The sequence below is a fragment of the Parambassis ranga genome, chromosome 10 (assembly GCF_900634625.1).
Source record: "Parambassis ranga chromosome 10, fParRan2.1, whole genome shotgun sequence".
Classification (NCBI taxonomy): domain Eukaryota; kingdom Metazoa; phylum Chordata; class Actinopteri; family Ambassidae; genus Parambassis; species Parambassis ranga.
Genome location: NC_041031.1, coordinates 19,412,112 through 19,434,660, shown reverse-complemented (window position 1 = coordinate 19,434,660; position 22,549 = coordinate 19,412,112). Strand labels below are relative to the sequence as shown.

The 22,549-nt window shown below is 40.7% G+C and overlaps 1 protein-coding gene across 1 annotated transcript in view; it reads right to left on the bottom strand.

The window, feature by feature from the left end:
- rxfp1 (relaxin family peptide receptor 1) overlaps window positions 1-21,904 on the bottom strand; it is a 71,932-nt gene extending 50,028 nt beyond the window's left edge. The window contains exons 1-2 of the mRNA XM_028416464.1: window positions 21,862-21,904; window positions 14,686-14,823 (exon numbers count right to left, since the gene is read on the bottom strand). Coding sequence (XP_028272265.1) covers window positions 14,686-14,823; window positions 21,862-21,904 — 181 coding nt within the window. The remainder of the gene's footprint in view (window positions 1-14,685; window positions 14,824-21,861) is intronic.
- Between the last annotated feature and the right edge of the window lie 645 nt (window positions 21,905-22,549).

Genomic DNA, 22,549 nt, shown 5'->3' with positions numbered 1-22,549 from the left:
CGGGCCATGGTGCTACACTTGTGCTACACTTGTGCTCCTTCAGACTTCAGTTCTGCTACTATTCTGGTTGGTAATCTGAGTTTTATGTGTTCAGGACCTCTGTGAGTGGATCTTGCAGGAACTCACATGACTAAGATCCCTATAGTTGGTTAATGGTCAGTTAACAACCAGAAACTGTGTCCGGGCCATGTGCAGGACTAGTTGACTGCCCATCGTTAGAGTTTGAATGGGAGTGAAGTCTGCCAGGAAGGGATGAAGGGACAGAGTTGTAAACAGGTGAGCGCTGATGCCTCAGCCCTCCTCCTCCAACCAGAATAATAGCAGAACTGAAGAAGCCACTTGGGGGAGTGGCAAAACGTCTTCAAAAAACAATCCTTGAGTCCAGTTGCCTTGATTTAAACTCTTGGAAATGACTATGACCTGGATGAACGAGAGCATCCACAGATATTATTATTATATCCCCACTGATTTAAACATAAATTAAATATAAAGGTCATGGGGCCACAGGGTGAACACGCCTCGTACATGTTGCTGTCAATTCCGAGTGTGTTATATGATTAATTTATATTTTTCAAAAAGTTTCTGAATAAATTGGTCCTGGGATTACATGGATTATTTCCCATGTTTTCATTACTCTGCTGGGCAGAAACACCTACACACATTAATCATTTAAAATATCTGAGAAAACATATCAAAACACACATAATGGGTGCGAGTCATGAATGACTATATTTGCTTTTCCTCACATGTTATGCTCCTTCTTGCGGTATTAAAGAGTGGGATTTAAAACAACACTCAAATAAATCATGTCCTTTTCCAGCTAGCTGAGAAGATGTATTCTGCAGCTGTAAGCTGATCTACATTCTGAGCTGAAAAGCGGCCCTGTGACCTTATTTCTAATTTATACCTACCTGGCTGCAGACACCATGGTGCAAGTAGCATATGCCAGAATTAATGTCAAATATGTTTTGAAGATGCACCAAATTCTATCATGTGAGTATAATATTTCATCCGTTAATCATGCTGGAGCCTTTATGTGAGGCTATTGCTACACAGGACAAAACAAAACATGGCCAGATATGAAACATAGTTATGTTTATGCTAACGGTACATAAGGATTTGTTACCAGACATATGAGATTATGCTATATTTATGTTAAGAGAATATATGTTACATCATCCGAACAGCTGGAAGAGAACAACAATGCAACAAGTGTCCAAGGTTCGAGTCCCCCTGACACCTTAAGCTGTTTAGTCTTCACTCGCAGTTGAGTTTTGTTTCAACATGGTTGGATTTGGCATTAAAAAAAAAAGTTTAGGGATTAAAGCCGGATTAAGGGTTTAGTAAAGATAATCTTAAAACACATGAATTCATAAGATTAAACACATTTTACAAGCAAAATAGTTTCTGTCATATTGCTGCCCATTGTGATGAGTCCCCCCCCCCCCATAAACACAAAAAGATGCAGCTGGAGAAATATGCTTCCTGTATGTGTGTGTTATACCAGCTTAAAGATAACTCCAACATAAAAAAGAAAATACAGAAATAAAAAATAAATAAAAAGGTACCCAGCCGTATCTTCTTCTTTCAACACAGGCTGTGTAGTCTGAATATATATGTTTTAACTCTGTGAGGAATCTTGGAGAGGCACTGCATGGTGATGATTACACTCATTGAGCATGCAGTTAATTTCCCACCAGGAAGATGTAAAAACCTCACTTCTTTTAAGAGCTGTTGTCAACAGCCAATCAACAATATTTACCCTCATGTTCAACACCAAAACACTTTCATGTTTCCCCAAAGCCTGACAAACACTCATTTCCCTCTAGCAAAGTTTTATCCAGAAATCTTGCCTTCTACCGTACGCGCCACATTAGCGTGTTTATTCATTCTTTCTGCCACATGTGCGCGTGCCGCACTTATTGATGCTTGCCAAAGAGGATTTAGTGTTCAGCAGTTGTGCCACGCTCGAGCTTACCTGAACCCTGAAGGGGTTTGCTGATTTTTCTGGGTTAAAAAGTTAAGCTTTTAGACCCTATAGTACGATTTCCTCCTCTGAGCTGCCTGATAAATGCAGGTCGAGCTTTTTACTTTTCTTTTCATTACAACAGTGATGCTTATTCTCACATCATTAGTCATACTGTTACAGCCCCTTGTGTGGGAATTGTTCCTATTAAAATACTGCTGACAGGAGAAAAACAAAGCCTATTGTCTTAGAAGGTTTTTTTTTTAAAAAACTTATATTTTACCAGTAATTGTCTTGATGTATGCATCTTTGATGCACACATGGCTTGTTGGGGTGGCGGGATTTAAAGCAAGAACAATGATCGATGCTACTGCAATAGCTGCGATAGCTTTTGAGTAATTATGATGTAAACTTAATTATGATAATAATAATAATATACTACAGCATATTTACAGTGTTTGCTTTGGAGTTGCTTAAAATAGATGAGAGCCAAGAAAAGGGTTCAGATCTATAGCCTAATGACACATATGTATGCCAGAGAGGGCACTGAATACTGATTTTATTATCTAAATAAGCACATGGTCGTAAGGGTTGTATTGAATCATCTGTGTGCTGCTCACACCCAGTTTAATCTTTTTACAATATTGATAACATGTAAATTCACATTATGCCCTGTGCTCACAGTCTTTTTTTTGTTTTTAGCCGATATCTCTTCGACAGTTCGTCCTCTCTGACCTGCTGCTGCTGCCGCTGCTGCTCCCGCTCCCCTCAAGGGGTGAAGAATAAGAAATACACCATGACAGCTTCTTATCTTCTGCACCCAGGAGAGAAACAGATGCACAGTCAACCAGGCAGGAGAAACATTCAGGGAGACATCAAGGAGTAAAGTGCTAATAACGACATACTGTAACCGTGCTGCAGCTCATCTGAAACGACAACTAGGAGGCAAAGAGACAAGGTTACAGGGACGCTATTCCAATACAGCTTTTAAGCAAAGGGATGCCAGAACATATCACTGATTTAAGTTTTTTTTGCTGTGATAAATAGATGTAATATAATTATTGAATTAACTTGAACTGATAATATTTGTCTGGAGGAAGGAGAAGAGATGGTGACCTTTAATCCCAGAATCCCAGGTTTGAGTCCGCCCGTAGCACCGTAACTTTATTTTAGTGACCTTTGCAAGTGTCACTGCATCTCTTTTTGCCTTTACAGTTAGCTTGGCTTTAGGCATTTGAATCTGGTTAAGGTCAGGTATTCTTGGGTCTGAAATACCTTTCACAGCCCATTTCACATGCCAACCCTACCACACCACTCATAACTGTTTATCTAAACCTGGACAGGCCATTGTGATGAATTGCAGCTTGCCTCATTCAACAATATTTGTACAACCTGATTTTCATGTTTTTTTTTTTTTTTTTTTTTAGATCAAAACCAACAGTCTTTCACCTGCATGTCTGCTTTACTGCACTCTGCCTATGCAGCCCATCTTGACTGGGTGCGGGCAACAACAATACTTAACACCATGGGAAAACAAAACAGCTTGCAGTGTCAGGGGGACCTGAACCTCGGTTTCCTATATGAAAGTCCACCACATTGCATACATGAACCTTTGCAGCTCTGTCCCACTTGTCACATTTTTGTGGCTGGTCCCATGTTTAGATGTTGGACAACACATCCATGTTCTCTTATATAACCATGTCTCATATCTGGCTGATGTATTACGGACCAAACATCCATTGGTCCTGCCCTCCTTGGAATTTCAACTCAAATTCACATTCATTTGTATTCTTTTTACAGAAAAGACATTAAGGTGACAGACCAGGCTACCAGGGCGAGGTTGCAGTTAAAAATTGTGCTTTACAATTTCATCATGTCGTTCTGCACAAAAACAATACATAACATTAAACTGCCTATTGTCACAACAGACAGTTCCAACTGAAATGCATTAGTTTCTGTCACAAATTAAACAACTTGTGTCCGCCAAAAGAAACAAAACAAACAAAAAATTTCATTAGACTGAGGTGACTGCAAGCCTATGCATCAGTACTCAGCTCAACATCACAGCCACTGAGCAGATGCTGCCTTCTAAATTATGGTACCACATTCACCAAACACATAAACTTCACAACAACTTGGAATGACACTCTGGCAGCGCACAGAGAAAATAAGCATGAAGCCAATCCTGTGAAAGATGACATGAATTCACAAGAGAGCGCGGCTGCTTGTTTTGATGAAGTCTTGGACAGAAAGAAAAAAAATGTAAGCAATGACAACTTTTCCCTTCTTTTCCCTTTGCAAACGAGGATCTTCAAAGAAAATATTGAGAGAAATGTTATCCGAGTCGGTTCAGGACCGTGACACCTTCTGTCAGTGTGGCTCACACTTATGTCAGAGCAGTGAAAACCACCCTGACAGGAGAACCGCACATCAGGTTGTCACACTGTGCACAGATTGTGGAGGTCGAGCAGGTCAGAGAAAAAAGAACAAACCCACAACATTAAGCTCCACATGAGCTGGATGAACACAGTGTGTCTTTGTGTCTTCCTCTCAACCTTCTATGATTGTTCATATACAAGGTCTGAACTAAACATAGTAATGTTTAATACATTAAAAAGGTAAGGATGGATTAGTAAACATCTATTAAACACATTTGTATGCAAGTATAATTGCCATACAAATCCACAGCTGTTGCACTAACAAACCATTCACTCGGTTTACTAATCTGTTTGCTGAAAACATTATTTCATACTATCTGACCCTTAGAGGGATTTAAGGATTAGCTTCAACTCAAGACTTGTAATAATCGTCTGGTCGGACTAAAAAGAGTAGTTTTTACAGTTTTTTTTCCACAGTTCTGGGTCAGCAGTCCTTTGTGACTGTTATATGCACTAAATTTTACCGAAACAAACACAAAAAAACATCTCATCCCAAGAAGAAAATACCTTTACACTTGAGGCTGAGGACACCTTTAGAGTAAAAAACCACCACTTCTTCTAAGTGATTCCCATTCAAAACATATCAACTTCTCTACAAAAACTTTTCAATTACTTTTTACGGTCTCAATTTTTCAAAAATGTTGCATTTAGGTGTGCTGTTAGTCATTTTGGAAACTAATGCTCTGTTAATCAGATCTGAGGTTAAAAAAAGCCTTTAGTGTCTGCTTTGCCCCCATTGATTGAGAGCTACAATTAACTGCCACCTCTCTCCAATACACAACTTTCATATGTTTGCTGGGGTCTTAATGTTAAAAACACTATTAGAACAATTTTCAGTGTGTATATGTGTATATATATATATATATATATATATATATATATATATATACACTGAACAAAAATATAAACGCAACACTTTTGTTTTTGCTCCCATGTTTCATGAGATGGACTTGAAGATCTAAACTTCATTCCAGATACACAATATTACCATTCCTCTCAAACATTGTTCACAAATCTGTCTAAATGTGTGATAGTGAGCACTTCTGCTTTGCTGAGATAATCCATCCCACCTCACAGGTGTGCCACATCAAGATGCTGATCTGACATCATGATTAGTGCACAGGTGTACCTTAAACTGCCCACAATAAAAGGCCACCCTGAAATGTGCATTTTGTTTCTGCTTTATTGGCGGTCTGGGGACTCAGAACCAGTCAGTATCTGGTGTGACCACCATTTGCCTCATGCAGTGCAACACATCTTCTTCGCATAGAGTTTATCAGATTGTCTATTGTGGCCTGTGGAATGTTGGTCCACTCCTCTTCAATGGCTGTGCGAAGTTGCTGGATATTAGTGGGAACTGGTGCACGCTGTCGTATACGCCAGTCAAGCACATCCCAAACATGTTCAATGGGTGACATGTCCGGTGAGTATGCTGGCCATGCAAGAACTGGGACATTTTCAGCTTCCAAGAATTGTGTACAGATCCTTGCAACATGGGGCCGTGCATTATCTTGCTGAAACATGAGGTGATGTTCATGGATGTATGGCACAACAATGGGCCTCAGGATCTCATCACGGTATCTCTGTGCATTCAAAATGCCATCAATAAAATGCACCTGTGTTCTTCGTCCATAACAGATGCCTGCCCATACCATGACCCCACCACCACCATGGGCCACTCGATCCACAACATTGACATCAGCAAAGCGCTCACCCATACGACGCCACACACGCTGTCTGCCATCTGCCCTGAACAATGTAAACCGAGATTCATCCGTGAAGAGAACACCTCTCCAACGTGCTAGACGCCATCGAATGTGAGCATTTGCCCACTCAAGTCTGTTACGGCGACGATCTGGAGTCAGGTTAAGACCCCGATGAGGACGACGAGCATGCAGTTGAGCTTCCCTGAGACGGTTTCTGACAGTTTGTGCAGAAATTGTTTGGTTATGCAAACCAATTGTTTCAGCAGCTGTCTGAGTGGCTGGTCTCAGACGATCTCGGAGGTGAACCTGCTGGATGTGGAGGTCCTGGGCTGGTGTGGTTACTCGTGGTCTGCGGTTGTGAGGCCGGTTGGATGTACTGCCATATTCTCTGAAACGCCTTTGGAGACGGCTTATGGTGGAGAAATGAACATTCAATGCACGAGCAACAGATCTGGTTGACATTCCTGCTGTCAGCATGCCAATTGCACGCTCCCTCAATGCTTGTGGCATCTGTGGCATTTTGCTGTGAGACAAAACTGCACATTTCAGGGTGGCCTTTTATTGTGGGCAGTTTGAGGTACACCTGTGCACTAATCATGATGTCAGATCAGCATCTTGATGTGGCACACCTGTGAGGTGGGATGGATTATCTCAGCAAAGCAGAAGTGCTCACTATCACACATTTAGACAGATTTGTGAACAATGTTTGAGAGGAATGGTAATATTGTGTATCTGGAATGAAGTTTAGATCTTCAAGTCCATCTCATGAAACATGGGAGCAAAAACAAAAGTGTTGCGTTTATATTTTTGTTGAGTGTATATATATATATATATATATGCATGAAACTACAACCTTATTATGCATCATGACTCCTATGCCCATCGGAGCTACTGTTATCACCTGCGCCATAAGGCTGTATCTTGTGCCTCACATCTGGATGGATGGGGAGTCAGATGGAGTCAGGCACCACCGAGACAGAGACTGATAGCAACCTATAGGTTTCCTAAAGAACAGGTGATAGTGTTCATCTATTTTCATCCAAAGCTGTTTTCTTCAGTCTGAGGTGATGTTAAGTGTTAACTGAAAACTAATGGGTGATAGTGCAGTGTGTTCCATCTTTACAGACAGCACAGTGCAAGTGAATGGCCGGATTTTAACCAGGAAAGATTTCATGGGTAAATATGCTAAACTTTGCTTGTTATGTGCTGGAAATGTACTGATTATTACCAGGAAGCAGAAGCACAGTTAGCAAATAATCAAGATGCACTTAGAGATTCCTCTGAATACATTATACCACTTGTGAAACAACGCTGATACTCTTCCTCTTTCATTATCCCCACAAGCAGAGCCCTGACGCACAAGCACACATTAAACCTTACTTAAAGAGGAAATGAATCACTGATTGTAGTTACCATGATTTACAAGATGGATTATTCATCTAAATAACATAACAAATTTAACACTGTGAAGGAAGTGGGATTAAAAATAACCATGGTTTTATTTACTGGGTTGGTGTTCACGTCTGACAGAAGCTGACAGCTTACCAGGAGTGACAGCTTTGACAATGACGACCAACTAAAAGTGACACAAGGAAGCATGTACACAGCATGTACTGATGAGGTTTTAGAGTCAACAACCAGGGATAGAGCTCACTTTCATGCTTTGCCTCATAAGTGGGGAATGGCATCTTGTGGGGTGTGGAAGAACCCTCCTTGCACAGACCGGGTGCACAGGCTGTCCGATCATCCAACTGGGGCATCCGTTCATGCTGATTGCTGACAGAAGGGTTGTGCCGTAGATGTGTTCCATTGCCGGCACACTGCTGCTAAATGCCAACAGCTGATTGAATCAGACGGTCTGTACACCCAGTCTTGTAAAAAAAAAAAAAAAAAGTCATACACAGAGGGAGACACGTCAGACTTGGAATAGTGATGTGCTCCAAAGATCACCCCCTCCTCCACATTACACGATTTGGATAATCCATCTTTTATTTATGCTAACTACAGTCAGAGTTTCAGTTCCTCTTTAAAATGATATCCACCACTTGCGCCCATGCTGCTTTGACATTATGTGACATTTTCTCAAAGTCAAAGTTGCATTCACTAACAGTGAAAGGCCACAATAGAACGGCTTCTTGTTAGAGGGGTTGAGCTGGATAAAGCACTTCTGATCAGCATTTTTTATTAGCCAGAGTCCTTTCTCCATGTCCAATTATTGGATAACATATACGGCAACAACATAAAAATTTCTGCTGACACAGAATTTAGCTGTTTGACTAAATTATGACAAATATAATGACATCCTTACTCATCACCTTTTGGCCATTTTTTTTGTTATACTGATGTTGCATTTACACTGTGCAGCTACACTCTGTGGTTCTTCTCTTTTCAAATGCTGCAGTGAATTTAGTGTCAAGGACTGTGTTGGAACTGCACCTATTATAAAATGTGCCGTTTTATATAAAGCACATTGAAGGTGATGATGCAGATTTGTGTGTCTGTGTTTGATAGGGCCGGATTAGTCACAACCTTTTTGTTTTTTTCTTTGTTTTTTAGTCCATTTGGAGAAGTTGGGGTTATTTGAGACTGCTGCTCATTTGTCAGTAATGATAACATGCGATTCAGGATGTCATCAGCCTAATTAACATTGCTAATGTTCTTTCATGTCAACTTTCTGGCTGATGGGGGCGATCGCACTGAGAAGGCATGGTATCAGGTTTCCATTTGAAAGCACCTTGAGCTCTTCACAGATCAAGTGTAGCACGCTTTGCAAACACACTGACATACGTACAAGCAGAAAATACACCTTTGGCTCTGTTTATTTCTAATTACTGCAGGATATTTAGAACACTAAATAAAGTTACAGCAGATCACCCACTGCTCTGCTAAAATAATATTTGGTCCCGCTGGGAAAGCATGAGGGAGGGGAAAAAACATGGAGACAGGCAATGATGGAATTAGAGTGAATCATGACTGGGGCCCTGCAGGTCTCCAAATCTAACATTCATTTCAAAAACAAACAAAAATATCATCACATGTTGTGAGCAGCAGGCTGACAGTTGACTTTAAGTAAAATGGGTCACTTTAAGCCAGCCACTTTTTTTCTTAACCAAACCAGGTACATTTACATGTCCACCACAGGCAGCAAGTTGTCCTACATGCATCTACATAACAGTATGAATGAGACCAAGATGCTTAGAAAGCTAAAATCACAGCTAGATAATGACGAGGGAGACTCTCAAAAGAAAGTAAGGTACTTCAGTTTAGCAATAGCAAGCTACAAAAAAATCTTGGTACCATATTATAACTTTGCATTCATACTTTGACTTCAATAAAAAAATTAAGTATGCAGCAGGCAGCAGATAGTGACCTCCTTGTGTTGTATTATTAGGTTATCATTATTAATAAACCCACTGAGCTCTGTGTTGTGCCTATCTAATCCTAATGACCTAGAAAGAAGGTCTGACTAAAGGAGTGAGACACTAGTGAACCATGGCTGACCTGAAAGTGGCTGACTGCTTTTCTGTAAGCTTGCTTGGCTCTGCAGTAAACTGTGCACAGTGAGCAGAGCAAGCCGGGACACACATCATCACCGATGACTGCTGGTGACATCAAACCAGCTGGATATCAAATTTTCTTCCCTGAAAACAGCTGAAAGAGGGCAATGTCACACTCGGTGCTAAACATGACAAAAATGGCACTTCAGCGTGACGAATCAGGCTCCTGCACTGATCCCAGCAGAACATGGGTTGCTCTTGAGAAGAGAGTCGTAAGAATATGAACAAATGTCCCCCCGCCCCACCATTTTATATAATCAGAGGTCTGCATCATGCAAATCTATGGAACAGTTTCAATACCGAGTCAACAAAGCATTAAACTCTTTTGGACTTTTATCTGCAGAATGTGTTTTAAAATCTGTTCTTACAATTGGGCACCAAATGGAGCTTGACAGATCTGTCATGTCAGGCAGATGGAGCAAAACAACAACTTGTGTGATGTTTCATTCATCTGTGCACCTCTCACAAATTTGTCTTCCCATTCAGCCTCTCCTCAAGGGGTGCTTTTCATGGTTTACCTCAACCACTTGTCACTTGTTTGGTGGTGTTTTGTTTGGGGAATGCTTGAAAAGAGAGTGTCAGTTAAACTCTCCCCCCCTTTTTTAAATCTTTGACCCTCTCTCTCTCTCTCTCCCTCATAGGTGGGCCTTGTGTTCCTCTTAACCAGTATAATATCCCAAAGGTCTGTGTTGTGAGGAAAACATGAAAAGCCTCTTTGTAATCAATCAATCAATCAATCAATCAGCATTTATTTGTAGAGCCTGTTACAAGACAAAATGCTTTCCAAAAGAATTACATTGCGTGCAAAGCAGAGCTTCTATACTTTGTTTAACATCCTCTACCTGCATGTACATCAATCTATTCCCTTACCCTGTAATCCTGCTTTGTTCTCCTAGGGGAAATATCCAGCTCTTCAAATCCTACAGCTGAACTGATACCACTCTGTACAGCTCAGGGGAAGTGAAGTGCTGGCTATTGTTAGTCATTATGGAAGATTGTTTCACTGTTATATAACAATATGGATTAGTGCAATCTTAAAGTCTAAAAGGTAGAAGGGAGACGGGATGATATTGACGGAAATCTTGCAGCACTATCGACTGCAGGTCAACAGTAGTAGTAAAGGTCATCATAAAGTCAGGGATGCTCACATACAGTTTGTGCCTTTGTTTTGCTTAAAATGTACAGTGAACTACGTCTGAATTTACTTCTGAATCTGACCCGCTGCTGTTGAACATAACTCTCTTAGCAGACACAGTTGGGTGTTTCAGAGTATTAAGATTCAGGATGGCGTTACATCAGTGGGTGACGAAAGACCTTCATAAAGCATTTGCGCCCTCTCTCCATCTCTCTGCATGGGGGCATCACTACAACTTAGTCTGCCACTAGAGATGAAAAACTGTATTGTAACCGGACAGCACACAGTGATTTACGGCGAGTCCTCAGTCTGTTAAGTACATCTCTACAATCTATGAAATCTAATACAGCAGGCCTGTATTAACTGAACCATTCATCTTAATCCCATCCTTCTTTTTGTTCTGTTCCAGACAGCATTAATTAAATCAAACACAGTGGTCCTCCACCTTTAACTGTGCAAGTGTGAAGAATAAAATCTTGTTAGAATGAAAGTCAAAAAGTGACTTTGTAATGTATGAGGAATGAATCAAAGTCTATCTATGAGGAATGAATCAAAGGTCCATCTTTGAGCAGATGTAATAATAGAAACTGCTGCTCCAGCTGCTTGGAAAGTATCCAGCTTGGCTGACATTTGGGCATCCAGCAGAAGCATGAGCAGCACGGCGAACTGGCCAAATACGGACAGTGCAGATACACATCATCCGACAGCGCAGATTAACAGTATTTATGGTCTACTGTGCAACAGCAGCTAAGGAGATCGAGTTACTATTCAGCTGCGATGTTCAGTGTGGAGTACGTGAGCGGACTGTGCTGCTGAAACAAAGAAATTGTGGGCGCTGTTCTGTGTAACAACGAGGGGTTTGATTAACAGATAAAAAGGCACCTAAGGGAACAAGAGGGCTGCTGACTGATGAGTAAGTGTTTCTGCAGTCTCTAACAAGCAAGGTGTTAATATCAAACGTATGGCTGGATAAAAAAAGAAGTAAGGTGATTGTCATCTTAACCCACCAACGCTTACTGGTCATAAGGGGACCGTTGAATCATAATTCTTCCTGCAGGATGACTTAAATGACACCTCGGAAACGAAGGAAGTCATGAGGAAAAAGTGTCATATATTATAATGTGACAGCTCAGGTTTTGTGAGCTGCATAACAGTCATGATTGATGGTTGTTTCCTCGAGGTACATTTCAGGGATCACTCAAGCTGCAGCCTGTCAATTAGCAGATTTAAGGGAGTGCCAACTTCAAAATCCAAACATAAAGGTGACACTTTAAATTCATAACTTTCTTTGATAAGGATCCGTTTGATGACAGTTTCAACCTCAGCAACAGTGGTTGTCAATGGATACACTTGATGCTGCTAAAAAACAGCAGCTTGTTTTTATTGAAGGCTATTATTATGACTTTATTACAGAAAGTCAGCTGTAGTCTGTATAAGTCAAGTCAAGTCTCACAAGAGGTTATGGCCACCGGAGACCATCTAGAAACTGAGCTGCTGAGGACAAATGGCAAACAGGGGTGCCTTGCTGCTTTGTGGCACCAACATAAACCTGAATCATTCTGTGTGTTTTACACCTCAAATGATATCTTATTAACCATATATACTTATGATAATGATATTTATTTTTTCAGCATTTGAGCTGATGTTATATCATTTCAACTGTTGGTGCAACTGTAAATAAAACTGCAGAAATTCAAATAATAATTTAGGTTAACAACCCAAAATGCCATTAGACATCTTCTCTAGCCTTGCACCATGTTGGATAATCTGTAATTAGGCTTATAAAGTATTCAATTTTGGGGTAAAAATCCATCCGATAAGCCATACAGGAAATTAATGAGTGCTACATTTTGAAAATCTCCCCAGCACATAGGGTCTACAGGGGTTTGGTTAAATACAGCCAATAGCCAGATTGTGCCAGCTATGCATAAAATGCAAAATGGTTTTGGAAAGAAAAAAAATTGTTCACCTTGCATTACATTGGAAAAAGACTACTTGGTATTTTTTGTCATTTAATTTGATCATTTTCCTGCAAAGCTCTGACATGCAGCAGTTTTCTTCATTGTGCCGTTGCCAGCAGGCAGCTCTGAGCTGTGCAGGCAGAGGGACACTGGTACTGTGCGGGACTCTGGAGGTAGCACCGTACAAGCAAATTAGCATATTTCCAAAAAGAGAGCAGAGCATGCAGCACAAAGTGTGTCAGCTGCTTCACTTCAGAATATTATCCAGTGTGTTTTACAGGGTTATCACTGCTTCTTTATGATTTATGTAAGATTAGAAATGTGAATGAGTCAACGCACCGATTACTGTGCAATATTTAGGCACAGTGAAGGCATGGAAAGAGCTTATTTATTATAACTATCTGAATGCTGACTGCAAGTTAGACAGAACTGACTGGAGGAATGGTTGTCTTCTTGGCATTAAGACTTCTTTTTTTCCAAGGTACGGTATACTATATTCGCTGGTGATGGAAAGAACAGCATGCATGCTGGTATCTTTGTTAAAAGTGAATAAATGATGAATCACCCTCATGCATGAATCATACATCAATAATAGCCTAATTTTCCGCATGATTCATGATTATCCAACAAAAATGGGAGCTCATGAGGATGAGCTGCAGCTCCCCTGTAGTTTGCACCCTGTGCATGAAGCGCATTATTGCCTTACTGTGTCTAAAGTTAGAGAGAATCTTCAGACAATGTCTTAAGTGTGAAAACACCCCCACTTTCAGACCTACAGTTAGACAACCATCCCATCACCATCAGGGCTCAGACTGAGGACTGACTGCTAAAACTATAAACATCTTACTGATTGTGAAAGTAGGTGCACAGAGACACTTCCTTTCCCCACATTTCTTCCCTCACAGTGTGCCATAAATGATTGGTATCTGTTTTATTCTGATGGCTTTCCACACACACCGCAACTCATTACACCTATCAGTGACAAGAATGGCAATGAAGGTTTCACAGACTGTGTTGCATCAGTTCGGTTCATCAACATCACAACGGCAGGTCCTCTATTGCACATGCATGGCTGATGACACCATGTAGGAACCATTCATGGTTCTATTTTGTCAGTAATAATCATCAGGATGACAAGCACTGATTTATTTTAATTTGAGTCTGTTCTTTTCATATGTAACATCTGTCAGTATAACATGACAAGTGACATTGTTCAGTTCAGATTTTTAGGCAGTTCAGATTTGCCTGTTTTGACATTTATAATTACAAGTGCCTCGCATTGGCTTTAAATAGCGACATCAACACTTTCGCACATGTCAACAACATCACAAAACTGTCATCTCTGTGAGACCACTTTTGGACTTGTAGTGCAGGTTGATGATAACTCTCAGCACACAGACAAACAACTGCATCCATATTGTTTCGATCCAGACACACATGCTGCTTGACAGTGTGTGAACACCTAGAATTTCCTTCATTTCTGCATAAATATAACTGAAAAACACAAGCCGATTTTGACACAAGGAAATGATCCCATATCACATGTATGTGAGAGGCAAAAGTATGTGAACCTTTGCTTTCAGTATCATCTGTTACCCGGTGTGCAGCAAACCGACTGCTGATCAGTCATCTACAAAGGCTTGGAGAACTTTTAGCCCTATCTTCTGTAATACTGGATCATTCCCCTAAATTAATTAGATGCAGAAATACAGAAAGTTTTAAAGGGTTCAAACACTTTGAAGGAGCACTGTATATCTAATTTAGAAACCTAAAGCAAGTTAGGTCTGATTGTAAAATCAGGACTGACGATTTGATTCACATAACCAGAAAAAAAAAAAAGAAAAAACATTTTACTCACTTCAGCCTGATGATCTCAACACAGCCATAAAGATTAAATAAAGTTTGCTTCAGTAAAGACTCACCGCAGTTCTCCTCATCGGCTTGATTTCCACAGTCGTCGATTCCATTGCAGTGCAGGAGTTGAGGGAGGCAAACAGTAAGGTTGCCACAGGGGAAATATCCGAGAGGGCACGTCGCCTTCTCCTCCGTGATGTTGAGTGCTGTAAACAAAGCAGAAAAATTCATGGGTATGATTGAAAGGAACATTTCTTCATGTCTTTTTTCATCATTAAGAGTCCTTGTCAAAGATTTCTGTGAAATGCCATGTCTGTGAGTCTTATTAAGGACAGCCTGTGGCCTCTGTCAGTGCTCCAGGGAGCTGTTCTTACTGCAAGTCATGTTGAGTCGTTTTTTTTTAATCAGTCCTCCTATACGGGTACTGGCATAGGAGTCTCAAACTCTTCTCAGAGTCAGAGTTATGCAGAGATGTAGAACAAACTGAATAATATTTTTAATGTAAACTTTATTTGCCTCATTTAATCCTGCAGGATCGCCATAGTGAGTTTGCCTAACATACAAAAGTCAGAGCAAAATGAGACAAAGTTATGAGCCCCCCATGGTGCCAATAGTCTACATGCTTTTGTGTGAGTTTAAGCCACGTTTCCTGAAGAATCCTGGCCCATTCTTCTTTGGAGAACTCTTCCAGATTAGATGGTCTCCTGGCATGGACCCTGGTCTCTAGTCCAGCCAACATGACCAAGCCCCAGTTCTGCTGCCAGCTGCTTTAAGTTTTCTTTCAAGATACTGAGATCCTCCTGAGCTGAGCAAGATTCCCAGCTCCAGACGCAGTGGAACATCCCCAAAGTCTTATACCGCCACCACCATATTTAACTGTGGTAACTGTGATCTTAGGATCATTCGCCAACATCTCTGTGACTGAAGAGCTCTAGTTTTGTTTCATCTGACAAAAATAACATGTTTCCATTGTGTGTAATCTTTCTCCAGATTGCCACTTGTCAATCTGGTTTGGAGGTGTCTTTTCTCCTTGGTCTGCAGCCAAGTGTCTTGTCTGACACTTCAATTCCAGACTTGGCTAAATCATTCGAGTGTCGTGGCAGTGATTCGAGGCTCTTCAGACACATCTCTCAGCAGTTTTCTTTTAGAGCCATAAAATGTTTCTCCTCCTACCTCTGTATTGATCGTTAAACATAGTGTCATTTCGTCACAGTGATTTGTACTATGGCTAAATACAGAGGACGGTTATTAAGGGGGGGGCTGACAATGTTAGCCCCCCTAATAATTTTGTCTCCAGCTGTAGGCTTGATGTTTAAAACATATCTCTTTACATTGATGCATTTAGCAGTCATGCAATTAGGAAGCACTCTAAAAGGATTCAGGTGTCCTTGAGTATATAATAATAATAATAATACTAATGCATTGGTCGTATATAGCGCTTCTTTGCTGGGCACTCAAAGAGCTTTTCTTTGAAATGCATTGTTCATTCACACCACATTCACACAGTGGGGAAGATGTGGCTGCCAATGTGCGCCTACGGCCTCTCCGACCACTGTCGATTCATTCATACACCAGTGAGTGTGCTGGAGGCACCTTCCGGTTATTGGAGGACCCGCTCTACCACTGCCATCCATGCAGTGTTTACATTACTGCAGTAATTTTAATGTTTCACCATATTCTTAGAACAGAGTATGTATAAAGCTCCTGCTTATTATAAAATTTAAACTGATAAGGCTTTGGCTTTGGCATCATTGGCTGCAGGGAGATGTTTGAATCAGTGGTGGAGAGGAGAACAAGAAAATGTTCACCAATCATGGATACCCTGATCACCCTCTCCAGCCTGACAGACAACAGAGCACCTTTTCCAAAAGGCTCAGACAACATCATTGTCCTAAGGACTGTTACAGGAAATTGTTGCTGCCGCTTGAAACAAGACCGTATAACACCTCATCATAGATAACGCTCTGATTGCACACAGTTTATCTCTGCTAGTGTGCCGAGTGCCTGTATATTGCTGCTGTAACGGCGTAACCAGCCATAGTACTTCTACTCTAAAATACCATACTTAATGCAAAAGTCAAACCGTAGGCTGGTTTGCAAACTCTTAATTTGCCCCTCAGTGTTTCAAAAAAATAAATATAAATGCTCTTCATACAACATTTATTCCACAATCTAAACAATTCATCATCCTGTCAGGCCGTGGCAGATTCTGCGACCCTTATTCTGAATTGAAACATCCGATAGCTGCATCTGACCTCCGGGTATTACACGCAAGACTTAAGGAAATGCTTCCAAAAATTTCACAGCTGAAGGTCCCATTTAATGAAAAACACCTTTCTCGTGCAGCTGTCCCCGGGCACCCTGTTCTGAAGCCTTTCTGACAGGCTGTCCGTGTAAGAAGCTGGCATTTCTGAATACCTGTTACATCAAAATTCAACATATTTTACATACTCCCTCAAAAAAAAAAACCTCAGAACTTGGAGGCATACAGAAAGATTGAGCCCAATAAAAAAAGAGAAAGACAGAGAGAAAAAAACAAACGTATGAGACCAACCTCTCAAAAGATGAAACCTGCACATCTACTTAGTATTTCAAATAGAATGCAGCAGTCCTTACATCTTGTTTACTGTGAAACCACATCAAACAAAAATAAAATAATTTCACTGTCACGGTTTAAAAACCTTATGGCGTGCCTCGTCTTCCTGACTGCTTTTGGTTATTCCTGAGAATAACAGATAAAATAGAGATGTCAGGTCAGAAATGTCAGGTTGAGATATTTCCAGAAACAAGAATCATTTCTTTATTGTTTTAATGACTTTAAAAGGGGGGAGATAACAGGAAATGGAGGGGGGGGGGGTTGTTTCGATTTATTTCTCACTAACAGTATCGGCTTGTTCACTCCACATTAAATCAAAATGATGTTTACACAGAGAAACTGAACAAGGTTTTGATGCATAGAAGAAATCTATAATGACCAGAGCAATCGAGAGACACTGCTGGACATGAGCAGAGGCTGACTGACACAGAACATATGTAAGCCCCAGTGGATTTTGCACCAAGGTAACAAGTTTTCAATATTGGGATCTGGATGATTTATTTTTATATCAGTGTAGAGCCTGCACACATATAGCAGAGCAATAAATGTTACTGATACTACAGGTCCCCTCAGCTGGAACAAATATATTCATGAAAAAAACAAAAATAAGTATGAGTTGATACATCCTGTCTGAAATGGTGTTTTGGAAATTAAATGCCAGAATTTTTATGTTTTTTTAAGTGTTTGCCCACTTCAATGAGTTCTTGTTTTTTTAGGTAACAAACCTTAGAAACAGTGTGCAACCAAAATCCGCCCAAAGAAGAAAAATTATTCACTTGGTGTCAGAATGCTAAGAGAAAATGAATGTGCAATATTTACTCCTGTGACTAGGCGATGCCTCACAATCTGAGATGAGATTAACGTCTCCCACGAACAGGTAAGTACCACTAGTGATACACACAGGACATGATCCGTCGTCAATTGTCCTGTTTCTTAAAGAGTCTGTGGTGGGAATAATTTGTTTCAAACCGATAAGGAAGGAGAAGTTTGAAGCAGTGGTGAAGAGGAGGACACTGAACAAACTATTACCAATCATAGATAACCCTGATCAGCCTCTCCACCCGGTACCAGACAGACAATGAATATATCACCTGCCTCAAGCAATAAGACTGTATAACACCTCATCTCTGTGTCAAAAATAACACTCTGATTGTTGTAATAGACCATTCTTGCACATGGTTTAGCTGCTCAATTGCACACTATGATTTCTTTACCTTTAGAGATCCATGTTCAGTATGCTGAGTGCCTGGATATTGCTGCCCAACCGAGAGTTAAACGTAACCTGCTGCCTGTCTCTCCATACATCTACATGTATGTGACTGAACAATATTGACCAATAGATATAGTGATCAAGCTCACTCACAATTCATGTAACTATGAAAAATAAATTCTGCTTTAGAAAACACAGTTCAGGAAGACAAGGACTTTGACTGATGTAAAAACAATCACCTCCCCCAGCCACACTGCCAGATGGACAGTTTATTTTCAAGTTGCTTTCATGTGGTTACCAGCAGAGTGTAATCACCTCAAATGATTCTGACCTATGCCCCAGTAAACAGCACATGCATCTGAAAGTGTTGTTGAGCTGTTACATAATTAAGACTCAGATCAAGACCAGCCATGCCTCTGAGTGAAACAGATGACAAGGAAGCAGAAAACACAGAGCCACTTTTAACCCAACCCGGGGGTCCAAGGATGGCAGTGTAAGCACCAGCTTCAGATCTGCAACTAACATTTATTTTTTTGTTATTAGTCAGGAAATGCCTAACTCTAATCTGCCTCCAGCCTGGAGTAAACATGTTCTACAATGGCTATGAGTTAGTGTAATTTTAAAAATAAACCTGCAGGTTTGCAAAAAAATAAAAAAGTGTAGGTGGCAGAGCTGCTGTGTTGTGAATCCCCTTTAACAAATCCCAAGTTTTGTAAAAAGTATAATTGGTGTCGGAAATAACATTTATACTCTGCCTTTGCTAAGTTGTCATGCAAAACAATTGAAACACTTAAAAACAATTGGGAATACTGAGAAACATTGACTTCAAATGCAGTCCTTGTAAAAGCAATTTGAAGTTTCAGTTCTTATTCTCGGCATAAGGTGACAAAGAGTACCGTTTCTGGCACGGGTGAACCGAGCGACTGCCCGGGGCGGCACTTTTTTTCCATGACACATGGGGGATACATGGGGGGTCGGCCCAGGCACTTGGATGATGATAAGCGGTTTTCTATTATCTATCATATCACTGTGTGGGGAATTGGCAAATTAGCGCCCCCCGGCAGCTGCAGGTGCCCCCACTTGCTATGAATACAAACAGAGGTGTAATCTGTGTGAAAAGAAGAAAGAGGAGGGGGGTGCAGAGGACCTCTGGGTCTTCTAAATGAAACGGATTGGGGGATCCACTGTACAGAGTCACACCTCAACCTTGTCTTTTGGCAATGTTGGAGGCGGAGGTTGTGCACCTTACAAAGTGTGTTTGCTGTTGTAACTGCAACAACTTTGAGAAATATAAGTGGGTTTTTCTCGGAGGGGGTCTCGCACAGGGAGTAATTCAATGTAAACAGAACGCATTGTTAAAGAACAAAAACCTGTTAGGATGCTTTACAGCTTTATCATTTACAAAAGAAAACACACAAACATCAATGAAAAAAGAAGAAAAGAGATAATTGAACATTGTTTATCTTAATATTTTTTATCTAAGCAAACAAAACCTTAATGAAACTCAAACTGCCTTTTTGTGAAGTGACTGAGTTTTCAGTGAATGCATAAGAGATCTTCGTCATGCCTTCTTACACAACAGCAACATTACAGTTAAGACTAAACTTTCATCAAACCTGATTGGGGGGGTGCTTTAAGAATTTTTTTTTCAGAAAGTCAATACGTCTCTCATCTCTGAAGCATAAACTTGCAAATTCATGCCAAATTTAAATTCTATTAGGCGCAGACATGCTCCAATGTGCAAGACACACTTATGCTGAATTTTTCCAAAGATCTCAATTGATGCAAATGATAATTCTGCAATTACATAATAGCTCTGAAAAGTAAACAGTTCTTTTTTTCCCTACAGAAATGGAATCTCAAAGGAAGACTGAAAACAGTTTCAATTTAAGGGTACACCATGCAGAAAAGTGGCATTGTATGTGAGTGTTATGAATAATTTCATAGCCACAGTCCTCTAATAAATCTTGTCAGTTAAATACAACCAGTTCAGCAGGAGAGTAATGGAATAAATAATAATGTCGGTGATCACCATGCAGCAGTGGACATACATTAGCTCATCACTGCTGTGTCTGTATTTGGGGTGTACATGCAATTTAAAACACATTTGCATTCCAATTACAATATCATTAAATTTCAACGGAGACAGTGATGTGCATATGAATGGTTTTAAGCACCTCATTTGTTAGAGAGAACTTCTTCTCAGTAGCTGTATTCCAACTCGAATAAACTTCCTTTTAAATGGAACTTTTCTAGGATTCTATTGTGACATATATCAGCTATAAATATTCAACAATTTCATGCAACTGGCTATCTGCCATGCTTAGAATATGAAATAAGAGAATGTGTTGATAAAAAGCTGGCAGAGCGAAGGTTCGGTCTGTGGCCTTCTGCTTGTTGAAAGAGAGGAGGAAGCACATTTAAAATGAGCAGAAACAATGATTCGCAAGGCTGGACAGACACTCAGATAACTCCCACTGACTGTGGCCCAGACCTGTGTCACTGTTGAAGCTTAACAAAAGCCGATGAGAAGAATAACAGGGACAATGCAAGAAAAAAAAAGAAATAAGAAATAGGTGCTCAGCAATGGCTGACTGTGAACCTGGGGAGCTGCTCTGTTGGGTTCTAAGCAGTGCTCAGCCTCCTTTAGACTGTAAACGACATATAATCTGGACTTTTCATCCAGATCTTTGGCTGTATGGGTCAAGTTAGAAGGCAATGAAGAGAAACAGCTCTAATTCTGACTTGACTGTAAGAGTGCATGAAGCAGCCTGAATGTGCTGCAACAACTTAACCTATTTAGTACACTGGTCTACAGCCCATCTGCATGTCAGATTCCAACACTCCCCACACTGCTGTGGCTTCATTCTGCAGAGGGTTTGTCCAGGATTAGTCAATACTACAGCTGCCTCAGTGGATCCTGTGATTGGATCGGTTTTTGCACTTTGTAAATGTGCTTGTGTGGCACAAGCTGTTACACAAGCACACATGCAGCAACTGAAAGCAGCAGGCACACTTGATGCAGCACTGCAATTAATGCAACAGATCACAAAAAGAGGACAGTGATCCTGCTATCATGTAACTTATTACTTAGGCTAGTATGCATAAAAACACAGATATATTCAGCTTCATATGCACAAAGATGAATGTGATGACTGAGGACATCTCACAACATGTTAACTGTGAATCATCTCAGGTGTCTCCAACTGACTATAATTACTTTCCCTTTCAGGCAATTGAGCCTTACAGATACTCACCTTGATCCGTTTTGGACTTTAAAGAATAATTAACGGAAATGACAAGGTCTCCTGATTTTCTTCCATCTTTTCATCATGGCTCACATTAGAAACACAAGAATGGATTCGCCTCAATGTTCAAACAAGAAGAAGGACTGAACTACAAAGAAATGTACAGAAGAGAAAGAGTTTCTGGACTTACCCGAAACTCCAGCAGCGAACATCACAACCACATAAACGTGCATGGCGCCTCTTGGAAGTTTTTGTAGAGAGGAAAAAAAAGAGAGAAGGTGGCAAAGAGCAGCGACACTCTCGTCCGCGTTCTCAAATTGGGGAATCTGCGCGTAAAAATATCACCAAAAAAAACAAACTTTGTTGTTGTGCGTTAAACGCGCGGAGCGTGCAGATGAGACACGGAGGAGAACCTGTGGACGCCTCGAAAGCGAGGTCTACTCGGTCTGCAGCCAGTTCCACTGAGAGAAAGGTCTAAAGAACCAGATGCCATCTTCTGACGCACGAGCAGCAGCAGCAGCACAGGTGCAGCGCGCATAGAGAGAGAGAGAGAGAGAGAGGGAGAGAGAGATGGGAGGAGGAAGGGGAGGGACCTCAGAGCATGCCCCATTCATGAACAGCACACTGCCTCATCGACTGCATTCATCACATTATTGGGTTATAAACAATCCTTACTGAATCAAACTGGTGCAGATCCCACACAGATTTGTCTTTTTAATTGAGTCAGGGGACAGATGCTTCCATGGCCTCAGAGCGTGGAACTATTTTATTCTAGAATATCTTTAAAGTAATCATCAGCAGTCCAGAGGATGTAACCCTCAGACTAGCTTGCAGGCAGTGACTTTGGTCTAACAGACAGGTTGATCCATGCCTCAGAT